General features: G+C 41.3%; 1 protein-coding gene across 4 annotated transcripts in view; it reads left to right on the top strand.

Moving 5' to 3' along the window:
• Nucleotides 1-23785, top strand: part of WDFY2 (WD repeat and FYVE domain containing 2) — a 181707-nt gene that overhangs the window by 20156 nt on the left and 137766 nt on the right. Inside the window, exon 1 of one of the 4 annotated variants that reach the window (XM_045080569.1) lies at nucleotides 15160-15695. The exons of the other annotated variants lie outside the window; for them this stretch is intronic. Within the exon in view, the coding sequence (XP_044936504.1) occupies nucleotides 15661-15695 (35 nt within the window). The 5' untranslated portion in view covers nucleotides 15160-15660. Of the gene's footprint in view, nucleotides 1-15159; nucleotides 15696-23785 lie in introns of those variants that run through there. 4 annotated transcript variants of the gene reach the window in all.

Raw genomic sequence — 23785 nt, 5'->3', positions numbered from 1 at the left:
TATGCATTGTTGGTGGGAATGCATACTGGTGCAGCCACTATAGAAAACAGTACAGAAGTTCCTCAAAAAATTAAAAATAGAGCTACCATATAATTCAGCAGTTCCACTCCTGGGAGCATATCCAGAGGAAACAAAAACACTGTGTTGTAGAGATAATCTGTGCCCCCATGTTCATTGCAACCATTATTTACAATAGCCAGGATATGGAAACAACCAAAGTGTTCAATGGATGAATAGATAAAGAAGTTGTTTGTATGTAATGGAATATTACTCAGCCATAAAAAAGAAGGAACTATGCCATATGGGACAACATAGATAGACTTTGAAGGCTTCATGGTAAGTGAGATAAGTCAGAGAAAGGTCATACTCTATAACCTTGCTTACATGTGGAATCCAGAAAAAAAAATCAAACTCATAGAAAAAGGGATCAGGTTTGTGGTTATCAGAGCCAGGGGTTAGGGAGAGGGAGATTTGGAGGAAGGTGATCAAAAGGTCCAGACTTGGAGTTATAAGACAAATAAGTCCTAGGGATGTGGTGTTCAACAGGATGACTAACTAACATTGCCATATGGTATATTTGAAAGTAGTTAAGAGAGGAAATTCTTTTTTTTTTTTTTTTTTAAGGTTTCATTTATTTGACAGACAGAAATCACAAGTAGGCAGAGAGGCAGGCGGAGAGAGAGGGAGAAGCAGGCTTCCTGCTGAGAAGGGAGCCTGATGTGGGGCATGACCCGAGCCAAATGCAGCAGCCTAACCCACTGAGCCACCCCGGCTCCCAAGAGAGGAAATTCTAAGAGTTCTTATGACAAGGAAAAAAAATTTTCTTGGTATCTATTTAAGATGGTGGATGTTAACTAAACTTATCATGGTAATCATTTTGCAATTAAAAAAAATTTTTTTTGACCTAAAATAAACACAATTATAGGTATGACTTTGATCTATATCAGAAAGGGCTATGCATTTATTGGTAAACAAGATGGTCTTTGAATGAGGAAGGCCTTTTAGGCTGCATGGGGCCTTTATTATAGTTGGGCCTAACCAAGTACAGGCTCATACAACAAAGCATCTTAGGATGAGTGGTCTTTATCTCTTGAGCTGCATTCTCTAGCAGGCTTTCCTCCCTGTGGTTCAAGATGGCTCTTGGCTTTCCTCCCTCACGGTTCAAGATGGCTTTTTGGCTTTTAGCTCTTCACTGGGTCATAACATTCTCACCCAACTGCAAGGGAGGGTGGGGGCATTTGTCTGTTTGCAGCACTTTAACAAAATTGGGTATTGGGGAGATAACTAGTAGGACTAGTAGGACTGCTCATATGAGGCCTTCAGGTAGGGGAGCTATCCTATACTCTTTTGACCAGTGTTGACTTTGCGCTTGGGACAAAGTGTCTCCATATGGGTTCCATTTTAATGTCCTAGTCTGTAAGACTCATGTTAACAGTTCCTCTTTCCCCAACTCTATCCTTTCTGCCTTTGCTTCTTGGAACAGGATCCCAGATTGGCCTGAGTGCTGTAGTCGAAGTCCTTTTATGTGGGGGCCTTTGTTCCTTAGGCTAAGAATGTAGGCCTGGGACTTTGATGATCATGCATATGAGTGCTTTGGCCGTGGACCACCCCAAAGTTCATCAATTAATCTGGCAAATAGGAATATTATAAAGCTGGCCAATTCTTGACAGCCTGTAGAACCACCTGAAATCATTCATTTGCTGTTCTCATTTAGATGAGAATTTGTAAGTGTTCCATCACTGTATGTTTCCTAAACTCGCAGTGTGTTTTCTATTAATATTTATATTCAGACTTTATGGAGCAGAAGTACCCTTGTGGGGAGTTTAAATGAGAGGCATGTGGTGAGGTAGTGGTGCCTTCCATGCTGCTAGGAGGGCCCGGAGCAGCTGGAACCCCCCTTGCCCCTCACTCTGGAGCTGAGCCACCCACACGCCCCAAGAATGTGTTTTTTTTTAATATTGTAATAAAAATAATTTGACTAAAATTTCAATTACAGAATTGTTCTTGGGCTATTGTCGAACAAGGTCCTTGGTAGACATGGTAGAAAGAGCACGAGAGAAGGACTTACAGGGCCTAACTTAAAATCATGCTTCTCTCACTTAATCTTAATTTTTCTGAGGGTCAGCTCCCTGATTATAAAACAGGGAGAATCACAGCACCTTCTTTATAAGACTGTAGTAAGAATTAAATGAAATAATGTACATGAAAAGACTGTGTAAAGCTCTGTCGGGGGTCAGAAAATCCCCCTATGTTACAAGGCTTGTAACATAAATGAGGGAAACAGCGTGCTTTGGGAATAATTAGTTGTAAGTAGGTCGGGCCTCAGTGTCAGTGGGACAAGAGGGTATAGAAGGGCTTGTGGCAAAGTGGAGTGCCAGTCCAGTGAGAGAGTACAGCAGCTTCTCACATCTAACGGATGTTTGCCAGCTGAGAATACAGGCCCAGGGTCTCCAGACCCTTGGATTTTTCAAGAAGTACTGGAAACCCAGATATTTATGTGACATCTTTAAAGTTAGTGCAGAGGGACGCCTGGGTGGCTCAGTTGGTTGGACGACTGCCTTCGGCTCAGGTCATGATCCTGGATTCCTGGGATCGAGTCCCGCATCGGGCTCCCAGCTCCATGGGGAGTCTGCTTCTCTCTCTGACCTTCTCCTCGCTCATGCTCTCTCTCACTGTCTCTCTCTCAAATAAATAAATAAAATATTAAAAAAAAAAATAAATAAATAAAGTTAGTGCAGAGACTGTTTTTAGCAACTCTACAGACCAAGCAAAATATTAACATCAGCTGGAGTCTTCCCATTGTGTTATAAATACTTATTTCTTGGGGAAATAATAATCACCGATTCATAATACTCGTTGATGAGGTTTCCAGTTAGAAAAGGCGTTTATGTTAGGGTTGCCTCCCTCATTTTGTCATTTTGGGCCCTCAGAAATTTCTGCTTCAGATTCTCCATCGAAAGTTTCTTCCCTGAGTATGTTGAGGAACATTGCTAAAATCGTGCCTCTATCCAACAAAAAACTCACGAGGAGAAACTGTTGTAGTAGTTAGGAATTAGGCTAAGTCTTGACTTTTTAGTTATGAAACAGAGATACCCTTAACATCTTAGGAACTGTTATGAGCCTACAGGAAACTTCCTGGAACCCAAGGAGGGAGGGAACATGGCTGAGCCTGATGAACATGAAGGTTTGGGAACAGGAGAGACTTGAGGACTGTTTGGAGCTGTGCTTTCCAGTATGGTATCCATATGCCACATGTGACCATTTACATTCACATTTAAATTAATTAAAATTAAAAAATCTGTGTGTGGCTTCAGCCACTTTTCAGATGCTCAGAAAGCACGTGTCTACCAGATTAGTGCAGATTGTTGAATGTTTTTGTCACTGCACAAATTTCTGTGGAGCAGTGTGGACAGGGGCATGAAGTGAGAAGTCTGGTGAAAGGTTAAACTAAATGATGCTGCTGCTGGAACCAAAGCCATTGGCAGTAGGGCGCATCGAAGGACTTAAGGCTTCGTGAGGAAGGTAAATCCTGGGCAGGCAGCGTTGCGTAGGGGTGAAGAGTGAAGATGGGTGTCGGATTTGAGTCTGCTCTACATTTCTTAGCTGTATGGTCTTAGACAAGTTCCTTAAGGCTCAGTTTTCTAGACTGAAAAAATGGGGATTATGAAAGTCGTGGGAATGGATCCAATAACCCAGGGAAAGTAGGGAGGATGAATAGGGAAGGTGAGTAGTGTGATCAGTGAAGGTGCTGGGGATGCTTACAATGAGGACTGTTAGTGCTGACCAACTTTCTAAAGATGAGTGGATTCTGGATTTTTGGGTCGGTCATTGTCCATCCATATAAGGATGGCACTTTGGATTGGACACTGCAGTCAGACTTGGGTTCAATGTCACCACTTACTGGCTCTGATACCGTGTAATTAATACACAAGCTCTCCATTACCTGGACCTCTTTTCTTTTGTGCTAAATGGGCATGGTGAGAGATTTAGAATTTATTTCCAAAGGTTGTATTAAGGGATATATTTCATATAAAGATTTAGTGAAGGGGTGCCTGGGTGGCTCAGTGGGTTGGGCCTTTGCCTTCGGCTCATGTCATGATCTCAGAGACCTGGAATCGAGCCCCGCATAGGGCTCTCTGCTCAGCAGGGAGCCTGCTTCCCCCTCTCTCTGCCTGCCTCTCTGCCTACTTGTGATCTCTGTCAAATAAATAAATAAAAATCTTAAAAAAAAAAAGATTTAGTGAAGAGTCTAAATACAGTAAACATTCAATAGATGTTAGTTTTTGTTATTTAAGAACCTATCCTTGAAAGTGAAAGTTCAATACTGAATAGTAGAGAATCACAGTGAATGTGGATTGTACAAACATGGAGAATTTTTACCAAATATGTGTTATTAAAACTAAAGGGCACCCTGTCAGAAATTTAGAACATGAAGAAAATAATTTTGGTATAAGTGGAAGTGTGCCTTTTGTGTACCTGGTCATTAGCGTGGGATTCATCACTGAGAGCCTTATTAAGAAGTACATTTAATAAAATTTAGACTAGTTGACTGCATGGATGGTTAATCCACACTGGACAATGGAAAGGATGCTATGTGTCTGAGAGCATACATAAGGTGCTCATTGGGGACTAATAATTACATGCCTTATAGGGACTTGGGAAGAGGACTGTCTCAGCATTTTATCATCGTGAGTTGCTTCTAAGATGATTCTCCCCCCACTCCTTGATACTCTATGGGATTGTTCTCTTTCATTCTAGCATAAACCTGTACTATTCTCTTCTTACTTTAAATCGAAAAGCACAAAGCAGAGACAGCAAAAGGTGGTTTGGGTGGTAAAGAAATCCAGATAGACCTATCTGGATTCAATCCCAGCTCCTCCATTTATTAGCTGGGTGACTTCTCTCAGAGAGGCTAAAGTCATTTTTAAAATGTGTCATGTTTGTGAGGATTGAAGGACAGGCGGAGTTGTACGTAAAGCTCTTGGCACATGATGGCAGTTTCAGATGGGAGCAAATGCATTCATTCAGTTGATACCTCCAGTTCAAAGTTTAGATTTCTGAATTTTAGCTTTTATCTTTTGGAGGGGATAGTTTGTGTTCCTACTCCTGAGTACAGTGTCAGGCACATTATAAGCACTCAACAGCTGTGCATTAAATTAATAATCCAAAAATATATGCAACTGTATAGATGGAGAAGAAATTGCTGGGGTAAAGCTGTTCTTTCTGCTGCTTATTTACCATTAGTGATGCACCCACATCAGGTAATATTATAACTGGTGATTTGGGAAACAAGTACTTTATAAGTGGTAGCTCTTATAATAATCCAGAAACTGGATTTTAAAGGGGAAAATTCACCTTTCATTATGAAGCTGTTGTTTGACCTTTTTTTTTTCTTCTTCAAACAAAACATATCTTGTCTATATCAGTGACCCCACTGAACAAGAAGGCCACAGTTATGAATGCAGTATCATAGTGGGAAGTGACTTGAACCTCTTGTATTTAGAATCGTTTTGATTAAAAAAATGACGAGCATAATAAATGCTAGAACTCACACTGGGCCACCGTGTGAGGCCCAGTTTTGTTTTTTTAATAACATTATCTACTTTATAGGATAAAATTAAGAGATATTTGCTGGGGTTGTCACTCTTAATTTCTGATTCACAGTACCTACCTGAATGGCAAAGTATTAACTTTCCAGCATTTAATTCTGGAGGTTGTTACTTTCTTTCCCATTGGTCAGACAAGATAATTTATCTTGTTCTAATACTCTGCTGCAGAGACCAGCATCCCTGCAGTGCCAGCGATCATTTATCCAGTGACTTCATCTATATGAAATGTAACTGAAAACCAGAAAATAAGCAAGAGTGACCTGTAGCAGCCAATGTGGCTTAAAAACTCAGCTCACTAACGTGTACACTTTTCTCCTCGAACCACCCTTCAGACACCTACTTCTACTGATATTATACTGAAATATACTTAATGAAACTTCATATTTCATTGGCTTGAAGTTCCAGTTTTTTCACCTTTTAATATTTCCAACGTCAGGGTTAGAGGCTTTCAGCAACAAGTGTTTCTTGCCCAGTATTTGATGGTTTGGCTGGGGTGGCCGGTGGCCTTGCCTGGACTTGTTCACGTGACAGAAGGGCAGCATCACAAGAGAGCAGCTTGCAAGACAGAGCATCAAGAGAGAGCCCAAACACTTTCCCAGCTTCCGTTTGAGTAACATTAGCTAATGTCCCATTAGCCAAAGCAAGTTACAGAGCCTTGCCCAGAGTCAGGACTGGAGAAACACTCTTGTCTCTTGGCAAGAGGAGCAGTCAGGTCACATTGTAAAAGGTTAGACATGCTGGGATGGGAGGGATTTCTGAGGACATTTTGGTAAATAGTCTTGCATGTTATTAAAAGGAATATCATAATTAGTGTTTTCCTTCTTAGTCATACATGCAGTGGTGTATTTTGTGACCAATGGCATCTTAGAGCTGAGGAAATATGGTATGTGTATTGGGTTTTCGGTTTTTTAATTAAAATGATATATATTCAATTTAAGAATTTAAAATAATACCAAGGAGTAAGAGTTAAAGTGCTTTCCCACACTCTTTCCCCCACATCTCAGACCATGGAAGAATCTTCCATGGGAACAGTTTGGCATACACTTGTGGTAGGCTGAACAGAGGCCCCCCCCAAGCACAGGGACTTTCATGGTAAGAGGGACTTCGAAGGTGTGATTAAGTTAAGGGTCTTGAGATAGGGGAGATTATCCTGGATTGTTGGGGGTGGGCTCAGTGTAATCATAAGGGTCTTTGAAAGAGGGAGGCAGGGGGGTGAGAGTCAGAGGAGAGGCAGAGATGTGTGAAGATGAAGGCAGAGATTGGCAAGATGTGGCCACAAGTCAAGGAATTGCCAGTGTCTCCAGAAGGAACCAGCTCTGCTGATACCATGCTTTTAGCTTCTTAATTAAGAGTCATTTTGGACTTCCAACCTTCAGAACTGTAAGAGAATAGGATTTTATCATTTTAAGCCATAAAGTGTGTAGTTATTTGTTATAGGTATAAATAGAAATAATATACTTGTTTATTTAATTTTTCACTTTTAAGAAGTATGTGGTTATTGACTAGGAATTCAGATAGAATCAGAGTATTAAGTAAAATCCCGTATTTTAGATAATTTCTTCCCATGTCCTCTGGGATACCACTAACATTTTTTTCTGCATTTCTTCAGAAATAGTCACATTCGGGGTGCCTGGATAGCTCAGTTGGTTAAGCATCTGCATTCAGCTCGGGTCATGATTCCAGGGTCCTGGGATCGAGCCCTGTTTTGGGCTCCCCGCTCAGTGGGGAGTCTGCTTCTCCCTCTATCCTGCCCCCTTGCTCATGATCTCCCTCACTCTCTCTAGCTCAATAAATAAAAGCTTAAAAAAAAAGTAGTAGTCACATTCATTTTCTCATTTTGTATAAATATGATCATACCCGGCCTTTGTATGTTGCTTGCTTATTTAATTAAACGTATTCTTGGGTAGTTGCAAGCTTGCTTATTTAATTAAATGTATCTTTGGATATTTTCTTATCAGAATAGAGTGATTGATTTCATTCAGTACCATAATTTATTTTACATACCCTTTTAGGGAACATTTAGGTTGTTTTCACGTGTTTTTGGATGTTGTTTGCTTCCGTTTCTCTTTTCTTTTCCTCTGCCACAAATAATGCTGAATGAAGCAGCTTCTGCAGATGCTATTGGCTATTATCTACAAATATAATTTCAGCAATTGAATTACTACCTTAATGAATGTTAGTGTGCATGCATGCTGGAGTGAGAGGGGAAAGCTGTATTTTCCCATTCAATTCTTTGCCTATAGAATTTTAACTCTCTTTTATGAAATATTCAGAAAGAACATAAAGCATAAATCGATAGTTAACTGCAGTATTGAAAAGAAATCCATGTCAAGACATTTAATACTGTTGGCTCCTCCAAAGAACCTCGGTGCTGATTACAGCCGGCAAGAGGTAAACAGTATTCTGACTTTTCATTTGCCACTGCTTAGTTTGGACAGAACACTAATAAACTTGATCATCTGGCCCTCCAAATATTAGGACTGTGAAAAGAGCTAATTAGGTTATTCCTAATAATAAATTGAGCATTGACAGTTGACCTTAGAAAAATTATAGGAGGTGGATATAAGAACTGAAAACCAAGAGTTTGGGACATTTAGTGTTAGAAAAATCAATCTGTGTGTAAGACTGTAGCTCCTGGGATATCTATAATTAAGGCATAAAAAGTGTTTAAGAACATAGGAAAATATTTTAAGAAGAATGTCATAAAGGTGATGAAAAGAAAAAGTGGTATTTGAAAAGACATTTGTCTGTTACCTTGAAAAATCTCTCAGAGAGATTGCCTCAGTGTGCTGAGGTGTAAAGTACAGGCATCCGTTCATTATATGTTGTATTAGGCAACCCCATCTTCATCTTTAAAAGCTGAATTGATTCTAAGGGAAGTTGTTAGAGCAAGCCCCGAAGGTCTAGTTGTTAGTCTATTCTCTTGTCAGTGCCCCACAGGAGTCCTTTCTGATCACTGCTTATTAGTCAAAGATGGAACTGAATTCTAGGCACATAGAATTCTTGTCGTTTTTGACTTCTACCCAACCAAGCCCAGAGGGTAGCACTAAAATTGGCAAATATGAGTTCCTGCTATAAGAAAGATTTGGCCAGTTTCTGCGGTGGGGTGGTGAATGCATGAGGATGGATATGCGTGGGTAGAAAGGGTATCTCTCACCTCAAGCAGGTGATTGCTGTGAATGTCTTCTGAGTTGGATTTAGAGTTGTGTCACCTTTGGTGTTTTGCTTCTCCCTCTTTCCCTGGCCTTGTTTGGCTTTCTTTGGCCAAAGAGCCAATTCTCTTAATTCTTTCCATTGGTAATTTGTATATGGATACAGAGTCTCAGGGATTTGGGAAGTAAGAAAAAAAAGCAAAGTTTAGGGAAGAGTAATGAGTATATCATTTGGTTGCCACTTTGTGTGTTGCACACAATAATGGGAATGGTGAGGGGGCGGGATTGGTACCTTGGTTAACACAAAGTAAGGCACTTAAAATGCCTTCTGTTTGAAAACAGATATAGGAAATCATTTATATTTCTCAGTAAAAAGAGCAAATTTGATACAGCTTTGAGTGAATCTCTGAAGGAGCTAAGTGAATCATTAAAAAGCTCTACTAGGAGTGCCTGGGTGGCTCAGTGGGTTAAAGCCTCTGCCTTCCCCTCAGCTCATGATTCCAGGGTCCTGGGATCAGCCCTGCTTGGGGCTCTCTGTTCAGCAGGGAGCCTGCTTCCCTTTCTCTCTGCCTACTTATGATCTCTGTCAAATAAATAAATGAAATCTTAAAAAAAAAAAAAAGCTTTGCTAAATACTCATTTGTTTAGGAAATACAGAGTTTCTCCCCCCTCAAATAAATGTGCGTAAGTATTATGTACTTATTGTATGAAATTACTAGAGAAAATTCTTTTAATTAGAACTCATGTGATGAATATTTGCTTAAGTACATCAGTTTCATTCCCATTTCTAATTTGTATGATTCCTTGGTATCATTGAATTCTAATTTTGCAGATAAAAAAATAAGGCAACTAGCCTTTTTGCATCCAGTAACATCATTTATCTTGCTTGGTAAGGATTGGTGTGAATTTACTTGTAAGATTCCTTTATAACGTCAAAAAATATGAAGTATAATGTGTAATGTAAAAAGTACAGAGTATAATGTCAATCTGTCAGAGTATACTGTCTACTGTTAGTGGACAGCAATCATGGAAAACATGTAGGTTGTTCTCAGGATTCTCAGATTATATCTTGTGTGTGTTTGATTGTTTTTAGACTATAGATATTGATGCTATTTTAGCTCTGCCCTTTGCAAGTATCATTTTCATTTTCGGAAGTGATAGCTGAAACATGGCTTTGCTTTTGGGCATTCATCCAGAATTGAGGGAAAAAAGCAACAAAGAAGAATCTGGTTAACACATCCTTTCTTCTGTTGGTGAGCACCTGTCCATTCCCCCCCCCCCCAGATTCATGGTTTTATTTGTGGGTGGTGTGGAGATGTAAACAAAAACTAAAGTTATTATAGTTAATTAAAAATTTTGCATATTCTGATAACTTGAATTTAACATATGTTGGTGATTAAGAATGCTTTTCTCCAAAAGTAGTTACGCAGTTAAGTGTGGTTCTATAAGCACCCAACATGGCAGGGATTTTGCATTGTTCACTACAGTATCCTCAGTGCTTAGAATAGGACCTCATAGTAGATGCTCAGAAAATATTTGTTAATTATAGGCTGGAAGAATATATTGGCTGTAAAACCTATTGCTGATGCTTCATATCACCAATCTGCATATATTTGAAAAATGCATATATTCATAGTAGTTCAAAACCTCACATTTATCCTTACGGTTTGAATGATGGTCATTATAGTTTGCTCTTTTGTGATTTTTTGAAAAAGAATAACCTGTTCAGTGAATCTGTTTCATCACAAAGATTATGGGAAGCTATTATTTCCTTAATATACAACATGCTTCTTGAGTAAATAATAATCTCTTACATCTGTACGGCATTTTATACTTTACAGATTTTTTCATGCTCTATCATTTGGTCCTTCCTCAGTACTATGAAGAGTAAGGGCTTCCTGACCCTGCTGGTTATTCGCCCAGTTGTCTACTTTATTCTTTCTGGCTCATTGAACCCCAATTTTTTTGTTCAGGTGTCTACCCCTACCTCATGTAACTTAGGACTAAATCCTAAATAGTCTAAGCCTATCACAGTAAGCTCATTCCTTCTGCCAGGGACTAGTTTAGGAATGGGCATGCGACCCTGTTCCGGCTAGTGATCTAAGAAGGGAAGTCTGCTGGGGGTAAGGGTACATGTGGGAAAAGTTTGTTCCCTGTTTGAAAGGGACACACAGGAAAGAAACATCCCCGATTTTTCTGCTGCTTTTGGTCATGACTGGATTTGACCACTGGGAGCTGTTATGGCAGTCTTGTGACTAAAGGGAAAGGTGTCCTAACAGTAAGTTGAAAGCGTACTAGAGTGGAAGAAAAAGACGGAAAGAACCAGCTACCAAATTAGCCTGCCCTGGAGCTGCCGCACTGCTGACTTCTTGTTACCAGAGAATAAGTTTTTCTTATTCCAGTTGAAGGCATGCTAACTGATAATTGGTACAGTTACTGCCGTTGTACCGGCAACGAGGTGCAGACTCAGAGCTCTACATGGAATGACCATTACTAGACAGTGAACTCACTATGGAAGCCAGGAGAATTACAACACATACTCTGATTCCTTCCCTGGTGGTCTTCCTGTTCCCCAGTGTAGCCTCTCTATGAATAGTCCTGCCTCCGTACTTGGGAGGGACCCTTAGGTATTTGTGTTTGGAATACATTCTAGACAGTTCCTAATTATTTGGTGATTAATTACCTGTAACAAATACTGCTTCAGAATTCTTACTGATACGGTTACCTACTTTTCTTAACTTGGCTGGCCTAAATGAGAACTTTATTTACAAATTAACAACTTGAAGAGATGTTCTTTTATAACTAAAGTAATTTTTAAAATTGTTTTGTGAATATATTTCAAAAAGTTCGTTGACCTCTGCCTAAGTGTGTGGACATATATTTGAAAAATTATGTTAAGTGTTGAGAAGTGGGATGGTTTATTTATAAATAGATTAAAATGGCAACTGACCAATTTATGGATTGAATGGGAGAAGGGGCTCTATGTCTTACTTTAGAAGCTGTACCATTGGCTGATAGGAAAACTTATGGTTGACCATATACATGATGTTCTTTGCACTGCCATTCTTTGTTGACTTTCTCTCTGCATTCCATCTGCTTTTTGTTTCATCTGCCTTCCCCCTTCCCCCACTATGGATAGAAGGTAAAGAGACGGTGACCAGTAGTATGTGGTACATTGCTTCTTATTACAGAGGACTATCAGGACAGTGTTCAGTTTGAGTAAGGGAGTTTATTTACAGTTGAGGAATTCAATTAAAAATATTCAGTGCCATGTAGAAGATACTTGCTGGGTGAAAGTTAGTTTTTTTTTTTTTTTTTTTTTTTTACAAGACCAGTATTCTTGGTGGAGCCAGTGGTGGCTGATAGGCGGGTGCAGGAAGGAGGACTCCAGTCTCCTGGAGATAGTTACAGTCTGGCCCCCACCTCTTCTTTGCCCAGTTGAAGAGACTGCTGTGCTGGAGGAGAGGACTGCTGTGGGGGGTACAGTCTGTCTTCCCTCAGCCCTTGGCTGCTTCTTCAGGCTCAGAGGACTGGCTAGCTTAAGTGAGAGGACTGAAAGAGGACCAGTATTTTGCGACTGTTCTTCTGGTAGCAAAGTAGGTAACCGTATCAGTAAGAATTCTGAAGCAGTATTTGTTAAATAATGCCTTCAGCTTGTTCTTTTCTTCCCTAATCTAGGGAAGCTAGATGGTGGGGCTTTCTCTGGGTACCTACTGGGATATCTTCTTAATTCTTAATTTATTTAAAACTAAAAGTGAGCCCATATTTTTGGGAATTAATGGCAAAATAAAAATTCAGTCTTGTATAATTACTAAGAATTCCTCCAATGCCGTAATTTTTTTTTCCTTAAAGATCTCTTTTGTTCCTAAGATTTTACTTCACAACTAAAATGAGCTGTGTGGTGTCCTGATAAGGGTGATTTAACACCAGGATTAGCACAGGTGACACCATATGTTGCTGATTACTGATTTTTCCTTAGGGTGCACTTGGATTTCTACTTGAAATGCTTAATGATTTGATTTCTCCTCTTTAAATTAATGTATCTGTGAATGGAGAACTTGCCCTTCAAACCAGCATAACTTATGTTCAAAGGACCAACTCAAGCCACGAAAATGGAAAGAATGCTTCAAAATCTGTATGAAGATGTTGGGTGAACCATGACATGGCATTTAGATATTATATTCTGCTGCAGTTGGCAGAAAACAGAGAATTACTGTCACAGACTAGTTAAAGGGCTTATTTTCCTCTTGTAATGAGAAATACAGAGGTGGGCATTCCAGGATTGGTCAAAACCATCAAAGACCCCTTCAGCCACTCTAGTGATCTTGTCAGTTTGAAATCTCAAGATGGCTGCTCTCCAGCCAGCATTGCATCTGCCTTCCAGGCAGGAAGAAGAGGGAGGGCAGATGGCGAAAGGCAGATACCAGCTGCTCCCGTTCTCTTTCAAGGAGCTTCCTGGAAGCTCAGTTCGGTGACTTCCGCTTACATCGCATTAACCAGAACTGTGTCCTACTGCCACCCCTCGTTGTCCACAAGGCTGGGAAACGGGCTTGTTTTGGCAGAACGTGTCCTCGCCCTGAACACAATTGGAATTCTGATGTAAAGTATTTTGGAAAGAATTATGTGTCTGTTTCTAAACTAATGGGACTCAGAGGAATTTTAATAAAGGCATATTTACTGAAAACCTAGCTGCATACTGGGTGTAGTGCTGGTTGCTTTGGAGGCATTATCTTACTTAATCCTTAGCATTCAGAGAGACATATCATATACACATTTATATTAAAGAATAAAGTAAGTTCAGCGTGGATTTAAAGAGCCAAAAAAGCAGGATTAATTATATTCTTTGTGGAAGTGTTCTTACAGTCAACCTATTAAGCTTGGAATGAATTTAAAGGACTTTATCTTGAAACCCAGATATTATAATGAGAAATTTTGACAAATTTAAACATATTAATTTAAAAAAATCTGTGTGTTGGAACCCATCATTCATAAATGAAGACTTGTGGAAAGTACTTCTGACATAGATTTAAGAGTCTTAATATTTGTAATAGATAAAAAGCATCTATAAATAAGGAATAAAAACACAACTTAATTAAAAAATATGGACAGGCACACATTTCCCTGAAGAAAATATACAGATAGTCAAAAAAAGCTGGAAAAAAAATAATAAAAGCAATATAAATTAAGTGCTAAAACACCATTTTTTTGTAATTCCCACTTGATAGATATTTTTTTTTAAAGATTTTATTTATTTATTTGACAGAGAGAGATGACAAGTAGATGGAGAGAGAGGCAGGCAGAGAGAGAGAGACGGAAGCAGGCTCCGTGCTGAGCAGAGAGCCCGATATGGGACTTGATCCCAGGACCCTGAGATCGTGACCTGAGCCGAAGGCAGCAGCTTAAACCACTGAGCCACCCAGGCGCCCTTGATAGATATTTTTAAAAATTGATAATAACCAGTTTTGTAAGATCAAGAGAGAAGGCACTTTCATATACTATTGGTAGTCCTGTTGGATTGATACCATCTTTTTTTTTTTTTTTTTCTTAAGTAGGCTCCATGCCCAATGTGGGGCTTGAACACGACCCTAAAATCAAGAGTCACATGCTCTGTCAACTGAGCCAGCCAGGCATCCTGATACAGTCATTTTGGAGAGCAGTTTGGCAGTACCTGTCAAAATGCAACATGTTCATATCCTTTGAGCAGGTCCATTTCTTGGGATAAATTTTACAGAAATAGTAGTATGATTTTACAAGGGTGTTTATTGTAGCATTGCAATGAACTAGAAATGTGGGATGAGCCAAAACGTCCATCAGTAGGGACATGGTAAAATAAATTATGTTATAGCCACACAATGTAATTACTAACTGGCAAGCTGTCTGTGGACTATTAAGTAGGCAAATAATATACATATTATTTTGTAGATTATTTTTGTGACATCTCTGTTTCTTAAAAAAGTGAATCTATTTATGCACATAAAAGAATTGGGGTAAGAAAAGTGATGATTTTTCACTTTTTATACATAGATATTATTTGAAACTTATGTAGGGGCAAATCGTGTGTGTGTGTGTATTTTGTAAGAATGAATTGCCTTTTTTTTTTTAATAAAGATTTTTATTATTTATTTATTTATTTATTTTGACTGACAGAGATCACAATTAGGCAGAGAGGCAGGCAGAGAGAGAGAGAGGAAGCAGGCTCCCTGTCAAGCAGAGAGCCCGATGCGGGGCTTGATCCCAGGACCCTGAGACCATGACCTGAGCCGAAGGCAGAGACTTTAACCCACTGAGCCACCCAGGCGCCCCTGAATTGCCATTTTTAAAAGTTGCTAACAACTCTTTTAAAAGCAGAATTTTTTTTTTTTTAAAGGGAGATAATAAATTTTTGGTTCCATAAAAATGTCAAAATGCAGATAGTGATTTTTATGGGTTGCTTTCTGGGAGTGGTAGAGGAGGAAATGGTGTGTAAGAAGAAAACAATCTAGATTAACAGTCTAAATGACAGAATTGGGAGAAAATGTTTTTTCAGCTACCTCCTATGAGTCAGGGTAGGCTAGATTATAATAACAGACAGCCTCCAAACTTTGGGGTTTACGTCAAAAAGAATTATTTGTCAGTCCTCGTCTGTGACAATTGAGAGTTTTCTGTGTGCTTTTGTGACAGAGCTGGTGGTCCGAGAGGCTCCACCAGCTTGAGTATCACTGCTCACCAGGATGAGGAACCGGCTTGGCAGAACCTTTGCTGGCTTTTCAAGACTTCTTCCCAGAAGTGACACACATCACTTCCACTTTCACTTCATGAATTAAAGCAAGCCCCATGGTCATGCCTGAATTTAAGGAGGTCGGGAAGTGTTATTCTAATGTGCCTAGACGGAGGAGAATCCGAGTACTGTGAGCACCTTAATGGCTGTCACAGCCCTTCAGAGGGGTGCTATGAGGTGAGCTTCTAGAACAGTGCCTGGCACATAGTTATAGTGTTACCAGGCCTTTCCTTTTTACAGGTAATTTATACTCAGCTTGTGAATTTCTTAAAAAATATGTATGGAATGTCTTGCATATTAATTGAATCAGCAGGCCATTTGTCGATTTTGTATCATTGTATCAAACCTGTGGAAGTTAAAGGGATTTGTCTGTATGTAGATACTTTTAAAGTAAGACTTTATGAAAATGTTTCTTAAATATTTTGAAAACCACCTCCCCCTAAGTTACTGATTCTAACTATATCTATAAAGAAAGTGTTTATTATAAAGGAAATTTCTGTGGGGCTTTTGGTGTATTTTTATAAAATTCTAACTTAGGCCTTAATCTGTTTAATAAAATTTAATAAAAAAATTCCTACTTAGGGTAGCTATCAGAGATGCATTCTATTTTATTTGTTTTATTTTTATTTTTATTTAAAAATTATTTTAAGATTTACTTATTTGAGAGAGAGAGAGTGCAAAGTGAGAGAGAGCATGAGCATGAGCTCATTAGCATGAGCCTAATGTGGGGTTCAGTCCCAGGACCCTGGGATCATGACCTAAGCCGAAGGCAAACGTTTTACTGCCTGAGCCACTCAGGTGCCTCTTATTTTATTTTTTAAAGATTTTATTTATTTGCAAGAGAGAGGGTGCAAGAGTGGGAGAACATGAGCAGGGGGGAGGGACAGAAGAAGAGGGAGAAGCAGTCTCCCTGCTGAACTCGAACCCAGGACCCTGAAATCATGACCTGAGCCAAAGGCAGATGCTTAAGTGACTGAGCCACCCAGGTGCCCCTCAGGGATGTATATTATAGCAGTAACGCTTTATTTTTTAAAAAATTTAAAAAGATTTTATTCATTTATTTGACAGAGAGAGTGAGAAAACACATGTAGGGTGAGCAGCAAAGGGAGAGGGAGAAGCAGGGAGCCCAATGAGGGGCTCAATCCCAGGACTCTGGGATCATGACCTGAGCCAAAGGCAGATGCTTAATGACTGAGCCATCCAGGCATCCCTATAGCAGTAACTCTTTAGGTGTGTTTGGGTTTGTCTGACAGGGAAGATACATTCCATCAACAGAAAGGAAATCTTTTTAGACAGTCTTCTGTACGCATGATGTCCAAGTACAGAGTTCTTTACTATTGTGATATCCTGTCATTTAGTATAGTGTGAGTAGTGTGAAGTTGTCCTCTTCTGAGCATGGTGGAGTTTCTCCTCCCTTTGGTCTTTCTGCCTTTTGCCCCTGCTTCCCTGAGTCATTTTCTTTTTCTTCCCTGAAGGATTCAGCTCTTTTCCACCCTGTCTTCACATGCATGAGCTAATGTTTCACGTTCTTAGATTTCTTGGGATGGAGGAAGACAGGCCTTTCTCCTAGGATCGGGGGGTGGGGTGGAGTGGAGTAGAAAAAAAATCTCCCCTGCCACCTTAGCAAAAATGGTGGGTTGAATCTCCAGAAATTTCAAGAAATGTGTCCATAGCCTGATTTATTTGAGAAGTAGCCTAACTTTCTAGGCCTTAAATTTCCAGGCTAGTATGTTTGGCTTACTGGTTTTTTTTCTTATCTAGTTGTTAAATAGAAAAAGCTCTTAAGTCTTTGTAATACTTAAAAGAAGCTTGATTCAAAAACGATGAAGCTACCCGTGTTTCTATTTACTGTTAATTTCACCTCCATTTATTCACTCAGCAGCCTTGGACTGACTGTAGAAATAAAACTCTTTTTATGAAGAGAGCAATCACACCTCAGCTGATGTAGAAATACACTTTGATGCCAAAATTTGCGATGCCTCTGAAGCACAAGTGAGAAGCACTCTACAAGTTCAGCAGTATTTTGCCTTGTGACCCTGGGGCCCCTGGGTTTGGTGCCACATTTTGGCAGCACTGCCTTAAGAGTATCTGTAAAGAGAGCATAGGAAAGATAATATATTTTTGGGCACTGACTGTGTGCTAGCACCGTGTTATTTCGCATTACCTCATTAGTAGAAGTTTGCTGTAGCCTAATGGGCGGTTTGTCTCTCGCTCTGTGGTATTTATAATAAAGTAAGAGTTGACAGTGTGGTGCTCTGCTACCAGCTTCTGAGCTTCCTGAGGGCAGGGACCGTAGCTTGTTCTGCTGTGTATCACCGTGGGATTTGGCAGCCTGTGTCACTGAAGTTAGTTTTGTGAATGCCCATGTAGGTGGATGGATGAATGAATAGGTGGAGTCAGTTCAGATGTAGAATCTGGTCTCTGCCCTGGAGAAGTTCATGATTTACAGAGAATGAATGGATCTTGAAGTCATCAGTAGAGGTCTGAAGGGTTTCCTGTGGGAGAGTGTCTGTGGCCTGTTTACCTTGAATAAAGTAAACATACCTGTTGCTGTCGCTCATGACCTACCTCAAACCTTCACTGTTAGGGTACAGCGTCAGCCCATGACTAATCCCTGTTCTCATACAGTGTTGCTGGAATTTCCCTGAGCACAGAACTTCACAGTTGCAGAAGATGGGAGGCTTGCCGGAGGTGAACAATAAAGGCTTGGGGTGCCTCCTCCCTGCCTGTCGCCATTATGAGTGCTGGGAGAGGGTGTGTTGAAGAGGAGTAAGCACAGGCTGCTGTCACAAGATGGCGGGAGCTTGTCCACCTTTGGTAAGGCTAGAGAAGTGAACAAAATATGGGATGCCTTTTGCCTCTTTAAAAATGTACCATAATGGGGGCGCCTGGGTGGCTTAGTGAGTTAAAGCCACTGCGTTCAGCTTAGGTCATGATCTCGGGGTCCTGGGATCGAGCCCCACATCGGGCTCTCTGCTTAGCAGGGAGGCTGCTTCCTCCTCTCTCTCTCTCTGCCTGCCTCTCTGCCTACTTGTAATCTCTGTTCGTCAAATAAATAAATAAAATTAAAAAAAAAAAAAAAAAACTACCGTAAGGGTGAGCTGCAGAGTGCAATGTCGGAAAAAAGAAATGGTGCCTCACTTTCTTTCTTGGCCTTTCCTTTCTCTCTCAGCTCTATCTGTTGGGTCGTTCCTCACAGGATGTTCTTCTTCCCCCTTTCCCAGCAGGCAAATAAAGAGGAACTCCGGAAGGTGTTGAGTGGAGGTTCTCTCCCTGGCCCTTCCACAATTAAATAATGGGACCATGAGGGCCATTACATAGGACGGGGGACTATTTTCCTCACTCTGTCTCATGCTTTGGGCAGTCAGAACTAAGGGTGAGAAGAAACTGGTTACTTATGGGACTTAAAGGCAGAGAGAAGAACTCCTTATTTTTGAATCATTTGGGCTGCTCCTCCTTACAAGCCCCTTCCCACTGGGGAAGTGGTTAGGGGGAACAGCTTAAATGTAGTGTAATCTAGTAAACTTAGTCTGATGCAACAATTCAAATTTTTTTAGGTAAATGGTCCATTTTCAACATGTAAAGTGCTCTGATTTTTATACTTCCTTTCCACCATAGTCCTCATTCACATGGCGCCAGGGTCGGGGGAGGGGGTGCTGGGTTGGGGGGCTGGACGGGGTCTGGAAACCCACCTGGTAACCTCCGATCCCTTTTGGCTCGGCCAGGAAGCAGCTGCTCTGGCCTGTTGCCTGGCCTGGAGATGGCTGAGGGATGACGCCCCTCCCTGGAGTTTGCTGCTGAAAGCTCTTGTTGGTCGAGCTCCTGTTTTGCTTGTCATGCTCCGTCATGCCTGGTAGTGCTCCTGGCAGGCTCCCCTTCACTCTGGCTCTCGTGGCCATGCTTCCCCTCTGGGCCTCTGCCATATCCTTCAGCCAGCTCTTGGCCTGGTGATCTGGTCCCCTGCCGGCTTTGTAGTGGCGTCACCTCTCCCCTTACCAGGCACTCCCATGACCCTCCACCCACCGCACCCCATCTGCATCAGTTCACTTCTGTCTCACCCTGTTGAGGCAGGATTTTTTGGGTCTCATGGAAGAAAAACAAAAGCCAGGGCCACGGAGGTAAAAAGATCAATCCCAGCCATTGTTTTCTCTGATTTTGCTGTAGCACATGGTTGACTCTCATGGGACTTACCGGACCCAATTGGTGTGGTGGGGCCAGCGAGGCAGTCTTTTCCCAGAATCCTAAATGGGAAGCATGGTGGAGGCCTTCTTTCTTCTTTCACCCTGTGAGCGTACCTTTCAAGAGGGGAGGTTGGGACACACTTAGCTCATCCACTTCCTCTCCTGACTCTGGCTCTCCTCTTTTCTCTCTTCCCTGTGGGCCAGGCCCTGTGCCCTTTGCCTTGTCCTGTTAGGTTAGAATGTCCCTTCCATCTAAAACCTGGTCATCTAGTCCTGTTGGCTTCAGTGTGTTTACTAAAGTTAAAGTGATTTAGAGAAATTTATTTTCTCTGGATAAGGCATGGGATTCCTGCTGCAAAATCAGATCTGTCTCCTCTCATTCCCTCCTCCCTTCTTGCATTTGGCAGACACACACCTTGGATAGACTGAGGGCCTCACCGGTTCAGTGCAAGAACATTAATAGCTCCGCGATACTCTTCACTAAATCCGGAAGAGTTAAGGACTTTGTTTACCTGGGAAATAGCCGCCTTTAAAACAATTAAGACTATTTTGCATTGAAGATATCTTTTGGACTTTGTATCTTAAACAGAGTTACAAATAATGAAGTGGCAGCTGCCTTAGCTCTCAGGGAGTTTTGAAGTACACAGTGTGATGGCTGGCCAGATTGGTCCTTTTGGGTTTCCTCAGGCCCAGATGACAGTTGCCATCTGGAAAAATACAGAGAGGATTAGATTGGTTCTGGAGTGGCCACGTAGTGACTCAAAAATCTGGGGAGTCTGGAAAACCAAACCAGAACAGAACTTCAGGGGTAGGACATTGATCCACCCCAGTGAGTGAGGTGGTGGGATTTTCTGTTTTTAAATCAGTAAAAACCACACTTCCTTCCATCCTTTTTTCTTAATTTTGTTTATATATTTTTGCTCCGTTGTACTTAATGTAGAACATTGGAGGTGTGTGTGAGAGAGAGACAGAGAGAGAAAGGGAGGGAGGGAAGGATGCGATGTTTAGCTTCATATTAAATATGGCATTTTAGTTTGGTAAAATTGCACTGAAATTGGGGTTATTATTTTCCTCTTCACAAAGGTGAAGGATTAACTCAGAGCACATTTGTGTTCTGATTCACTCCAGGAGGCCATACGCTGACGGCACTGAGCTTTGCAATATTAGCATCCCTAAAGATAATATTTGAAAAAATTTTTTAAAGATTTTATTTATTTGACAGAGACTCAACAAGAGAGGTAACACAAGCAGGGGGAGTGGGAGAAGGAGAAGCAGGCCTCCTGCTGAGCAGGGAGCCCTATGTGGGGCTCGATCCCAGGACCCTGGGATCATGACCTGAGCCTAAGACAGACCCTTAAGAACTGAGCCACCCAGGTGCCCCAATTTTAAAATAATGTTTAACTGGAGCCCTTGACTTTCTTCTCTATGTTTTGAGACCCTTCTTTAGGTAGTTTCTTTGTTTTTATTATTATTCTTTATTCCAGTCTTGTGAATCTGTCCAAATATTTATAAGCCCACGCACGTTTTTTTGCAGCCAGTGTCTCCTGTGGCGGCCCACTGGTGGGTAAATGACTGTTCTTTGTGCAGCAACACATATTTACAGCGTGCTGTAGACCACGGCTCTTTTTCTAGTTACATTCTCTGTCTCAGATGCTTCAGCAACAGTTTACAAGTTTCAAATTCTGAACCTGGTAGAGGGCAGAACTCCCTCTGTAAAATGAAAGTCAACCAAGAGAGATTTTAGAATAACACTCATTCATTTGTTCACTTATTAAACATTTACTTACTGTCTGCCTGGCACCCTGCTGGGTTGTGAGCACAACATCACAGGACACCCAGTTTTGTTCTCCAAAAGCTCACAGCCTGCTCATGGAGGCAGGGAAGTAAACAGTTACAGTAGAGAAGTCTGATCAGATAATTTATAGTCTACACTGGGACTCTTTAAAAGTAAAGGTAAGGGGTGCCTGGATGGCTCAGTCATTCATTAAGCGTCTGCCTTCTGCTCGGGTCGTGATGCCAGGGTCCTGGGCTCCTTGCTTGGTTGCGGGGGAGGTGTGTTTCTCCCTCTAGGCCTGCTGTACCCCTTGCTTTTGCTTGCTCGCTCTCTCTCTCAAAATACATAAATGAAACTTGAAAAAAACTAAAAATAAAAGTAAATTTAAAGACGGTTAAGATGGGGGAGCACCTGGCTGGTTCAGTCTGGAAAGCATGCGATTCTTGATCTCAGGGTCATGAGTTCAAGCCCTAAATTGTGCGTGGAGTCTCCCAAACTCCTAAAACAACAACAAAAAACCTGGTTAAGGTGGTAGATTTCATATTATGTGTTTTTTCCTAAAATTAAAAAAAAAGTGAAAGTAGGTGCTTTCACTGTGTAGGCCAGAGCAACCGACATAAGCCAGGGCAGACTGGCCAAAACGGATTAACCGAAAACCTACTGCAGCTAGTGTTCTAGTAGGGGGATGAAAGGGAGAAGGGGAAGGAGCGGGGAGAATGATGGGACTATGAAAGAACGCCAAGCCTTGCTTTCCTCATCTCTAAAATGGGCATGGTCATAGCACCTAATTCATGGATGTTTTAGCAGGATTGAGTGAATTAATTCAAGCTCCTGGGACTGCCCGAGAGAGCAGGGGTTTTAAAAATCTCTGTAAGATAGGGAAACCGAAGGCACCCCATGAAAGAAAAAGCTTTTGTTTGTTTTCCCTTTGCTGCTTTTCCTGCTTCTCTTCTTGCTGGGACCTGCACCCCCTCCCCCCTTACACATGCCTTCATGTAAGGGTCTTCAGCCCAATAGAGAACATCTAAGGAGTGTGTGGGAGAGATCGTCATGGTTCAAGACTGCTGACTCGAGACACCTTGATGCCAAGACCCCTGGCTCCAGGGTGTGAGTGACTTGTGGAGGCCACCTGACCACACCTCCCTGTTCAACCAGTTCCTGGATGCCTGAGAGGACACGTGCCGCAGACCACCATCCTCAGTAAAAATTCCAGACCCTAAGTAAACATGAGGCATGTGCTCCTTTTCCTTTTTGAGGCTCCCAGATGCTCTGTCTTTATTTGCTCTCTCTAGGGCTTCAGTAAACTGCTCTCACTTTTCTTCAGCTCCCATTTGATTTCTATCCTGTGCGAAGCCAAGGACCCTCTTGGCTAGGTCTGTGGAAACCGCTCTGGTTTTTTGGACCTGGCCTCTCTTCATCAGCTTCAGCTAGTTTTATTAGTCCCCTGTGATTTTCCTGTCCATATATTTTCATGTGTGTTTTACACAGTACCAAACCTCTTGACAGATATCAGCATGAAAGAATGTGTATCATGTGAACATTTGGAAACTACCCTATTTCCAGCCTTTTCCCATTCCCTCTAGAAATCCTGGATGTTCTGTGGTTCCTGTCCTCCCAATCTTGTAGTCGTTTCTGTCTTTCCACAACAGGCAGTTATGACAGATAGCTCTTTTTTAAGGGTTGGATCCTGTTTTTATCCACTGAAGTAAGTTCTTAACCATCTCATCCTTTCCCCCAAGCTTCTAAACTAGAGGGCCACACTAAAGAGACACAATTAAATGGCTGTGCTACCCCTGTCCTAATACTCCTTTCAAGAGCTGTCTTTGAAGTGATTGAACCCTGTTTTGAGATAATGTGATAAAGGATGAAAGATCAGAGAAAGGATTGGGTTGGGGGAAACCACTGGATGGTACACTTTGATTCATTGAATCAGAGGCTTTTCCAAGCACATGTTTTCTGGGGCTAGTTGTGGACAGATGACTGCTGGATTCCAATAGAATGAATTTGCTAAAAGCAGGAGTTCAGATTTCATTGGTGACACTCTAACCCTGTGTCTCTGGTCTTGTGTGATTATTTATAGTTTGGTTCCCCAGAACTAGGCTGTGAGCTGTCTCTCTTGTACTTTTGTGACTCCTGGTTTGCTTTTCCTGGTTCCATTCATCACTCCGAGTGGCAGGCATCTTGTGTGTTGGGTCTCAATGTGCCCTCATGAGGCCACTTTCACTCTGCTCGTTTCACTTTAATTCATTATGGGTTTGGCAAATGTGAGAGGAGTTCCTGACTATGTCTCAGGTACTATTCTAGGCAGGAGA

This window comes from Mustela putorius, unplaced genomic scaffold (genome assembly GCF_011764305.1).
Source record: "Mustela putorius furo isolate JIRA1106 unplaced genomic scaffold, ASM1176430v1.1 tig00000461_pilon_pilon_pilon, whole genome shotgun sequence".
NCBI classification, from domain to species: domain Eukaryota; kingdom Metazoa; phylum Chordata; class Mammalia; order Carnivora; family Mustelidae; genus Mustela; species Mustela putorius.
This window is presented reverse-complemented; position numbering and strand designations above follow the sequence as displayed.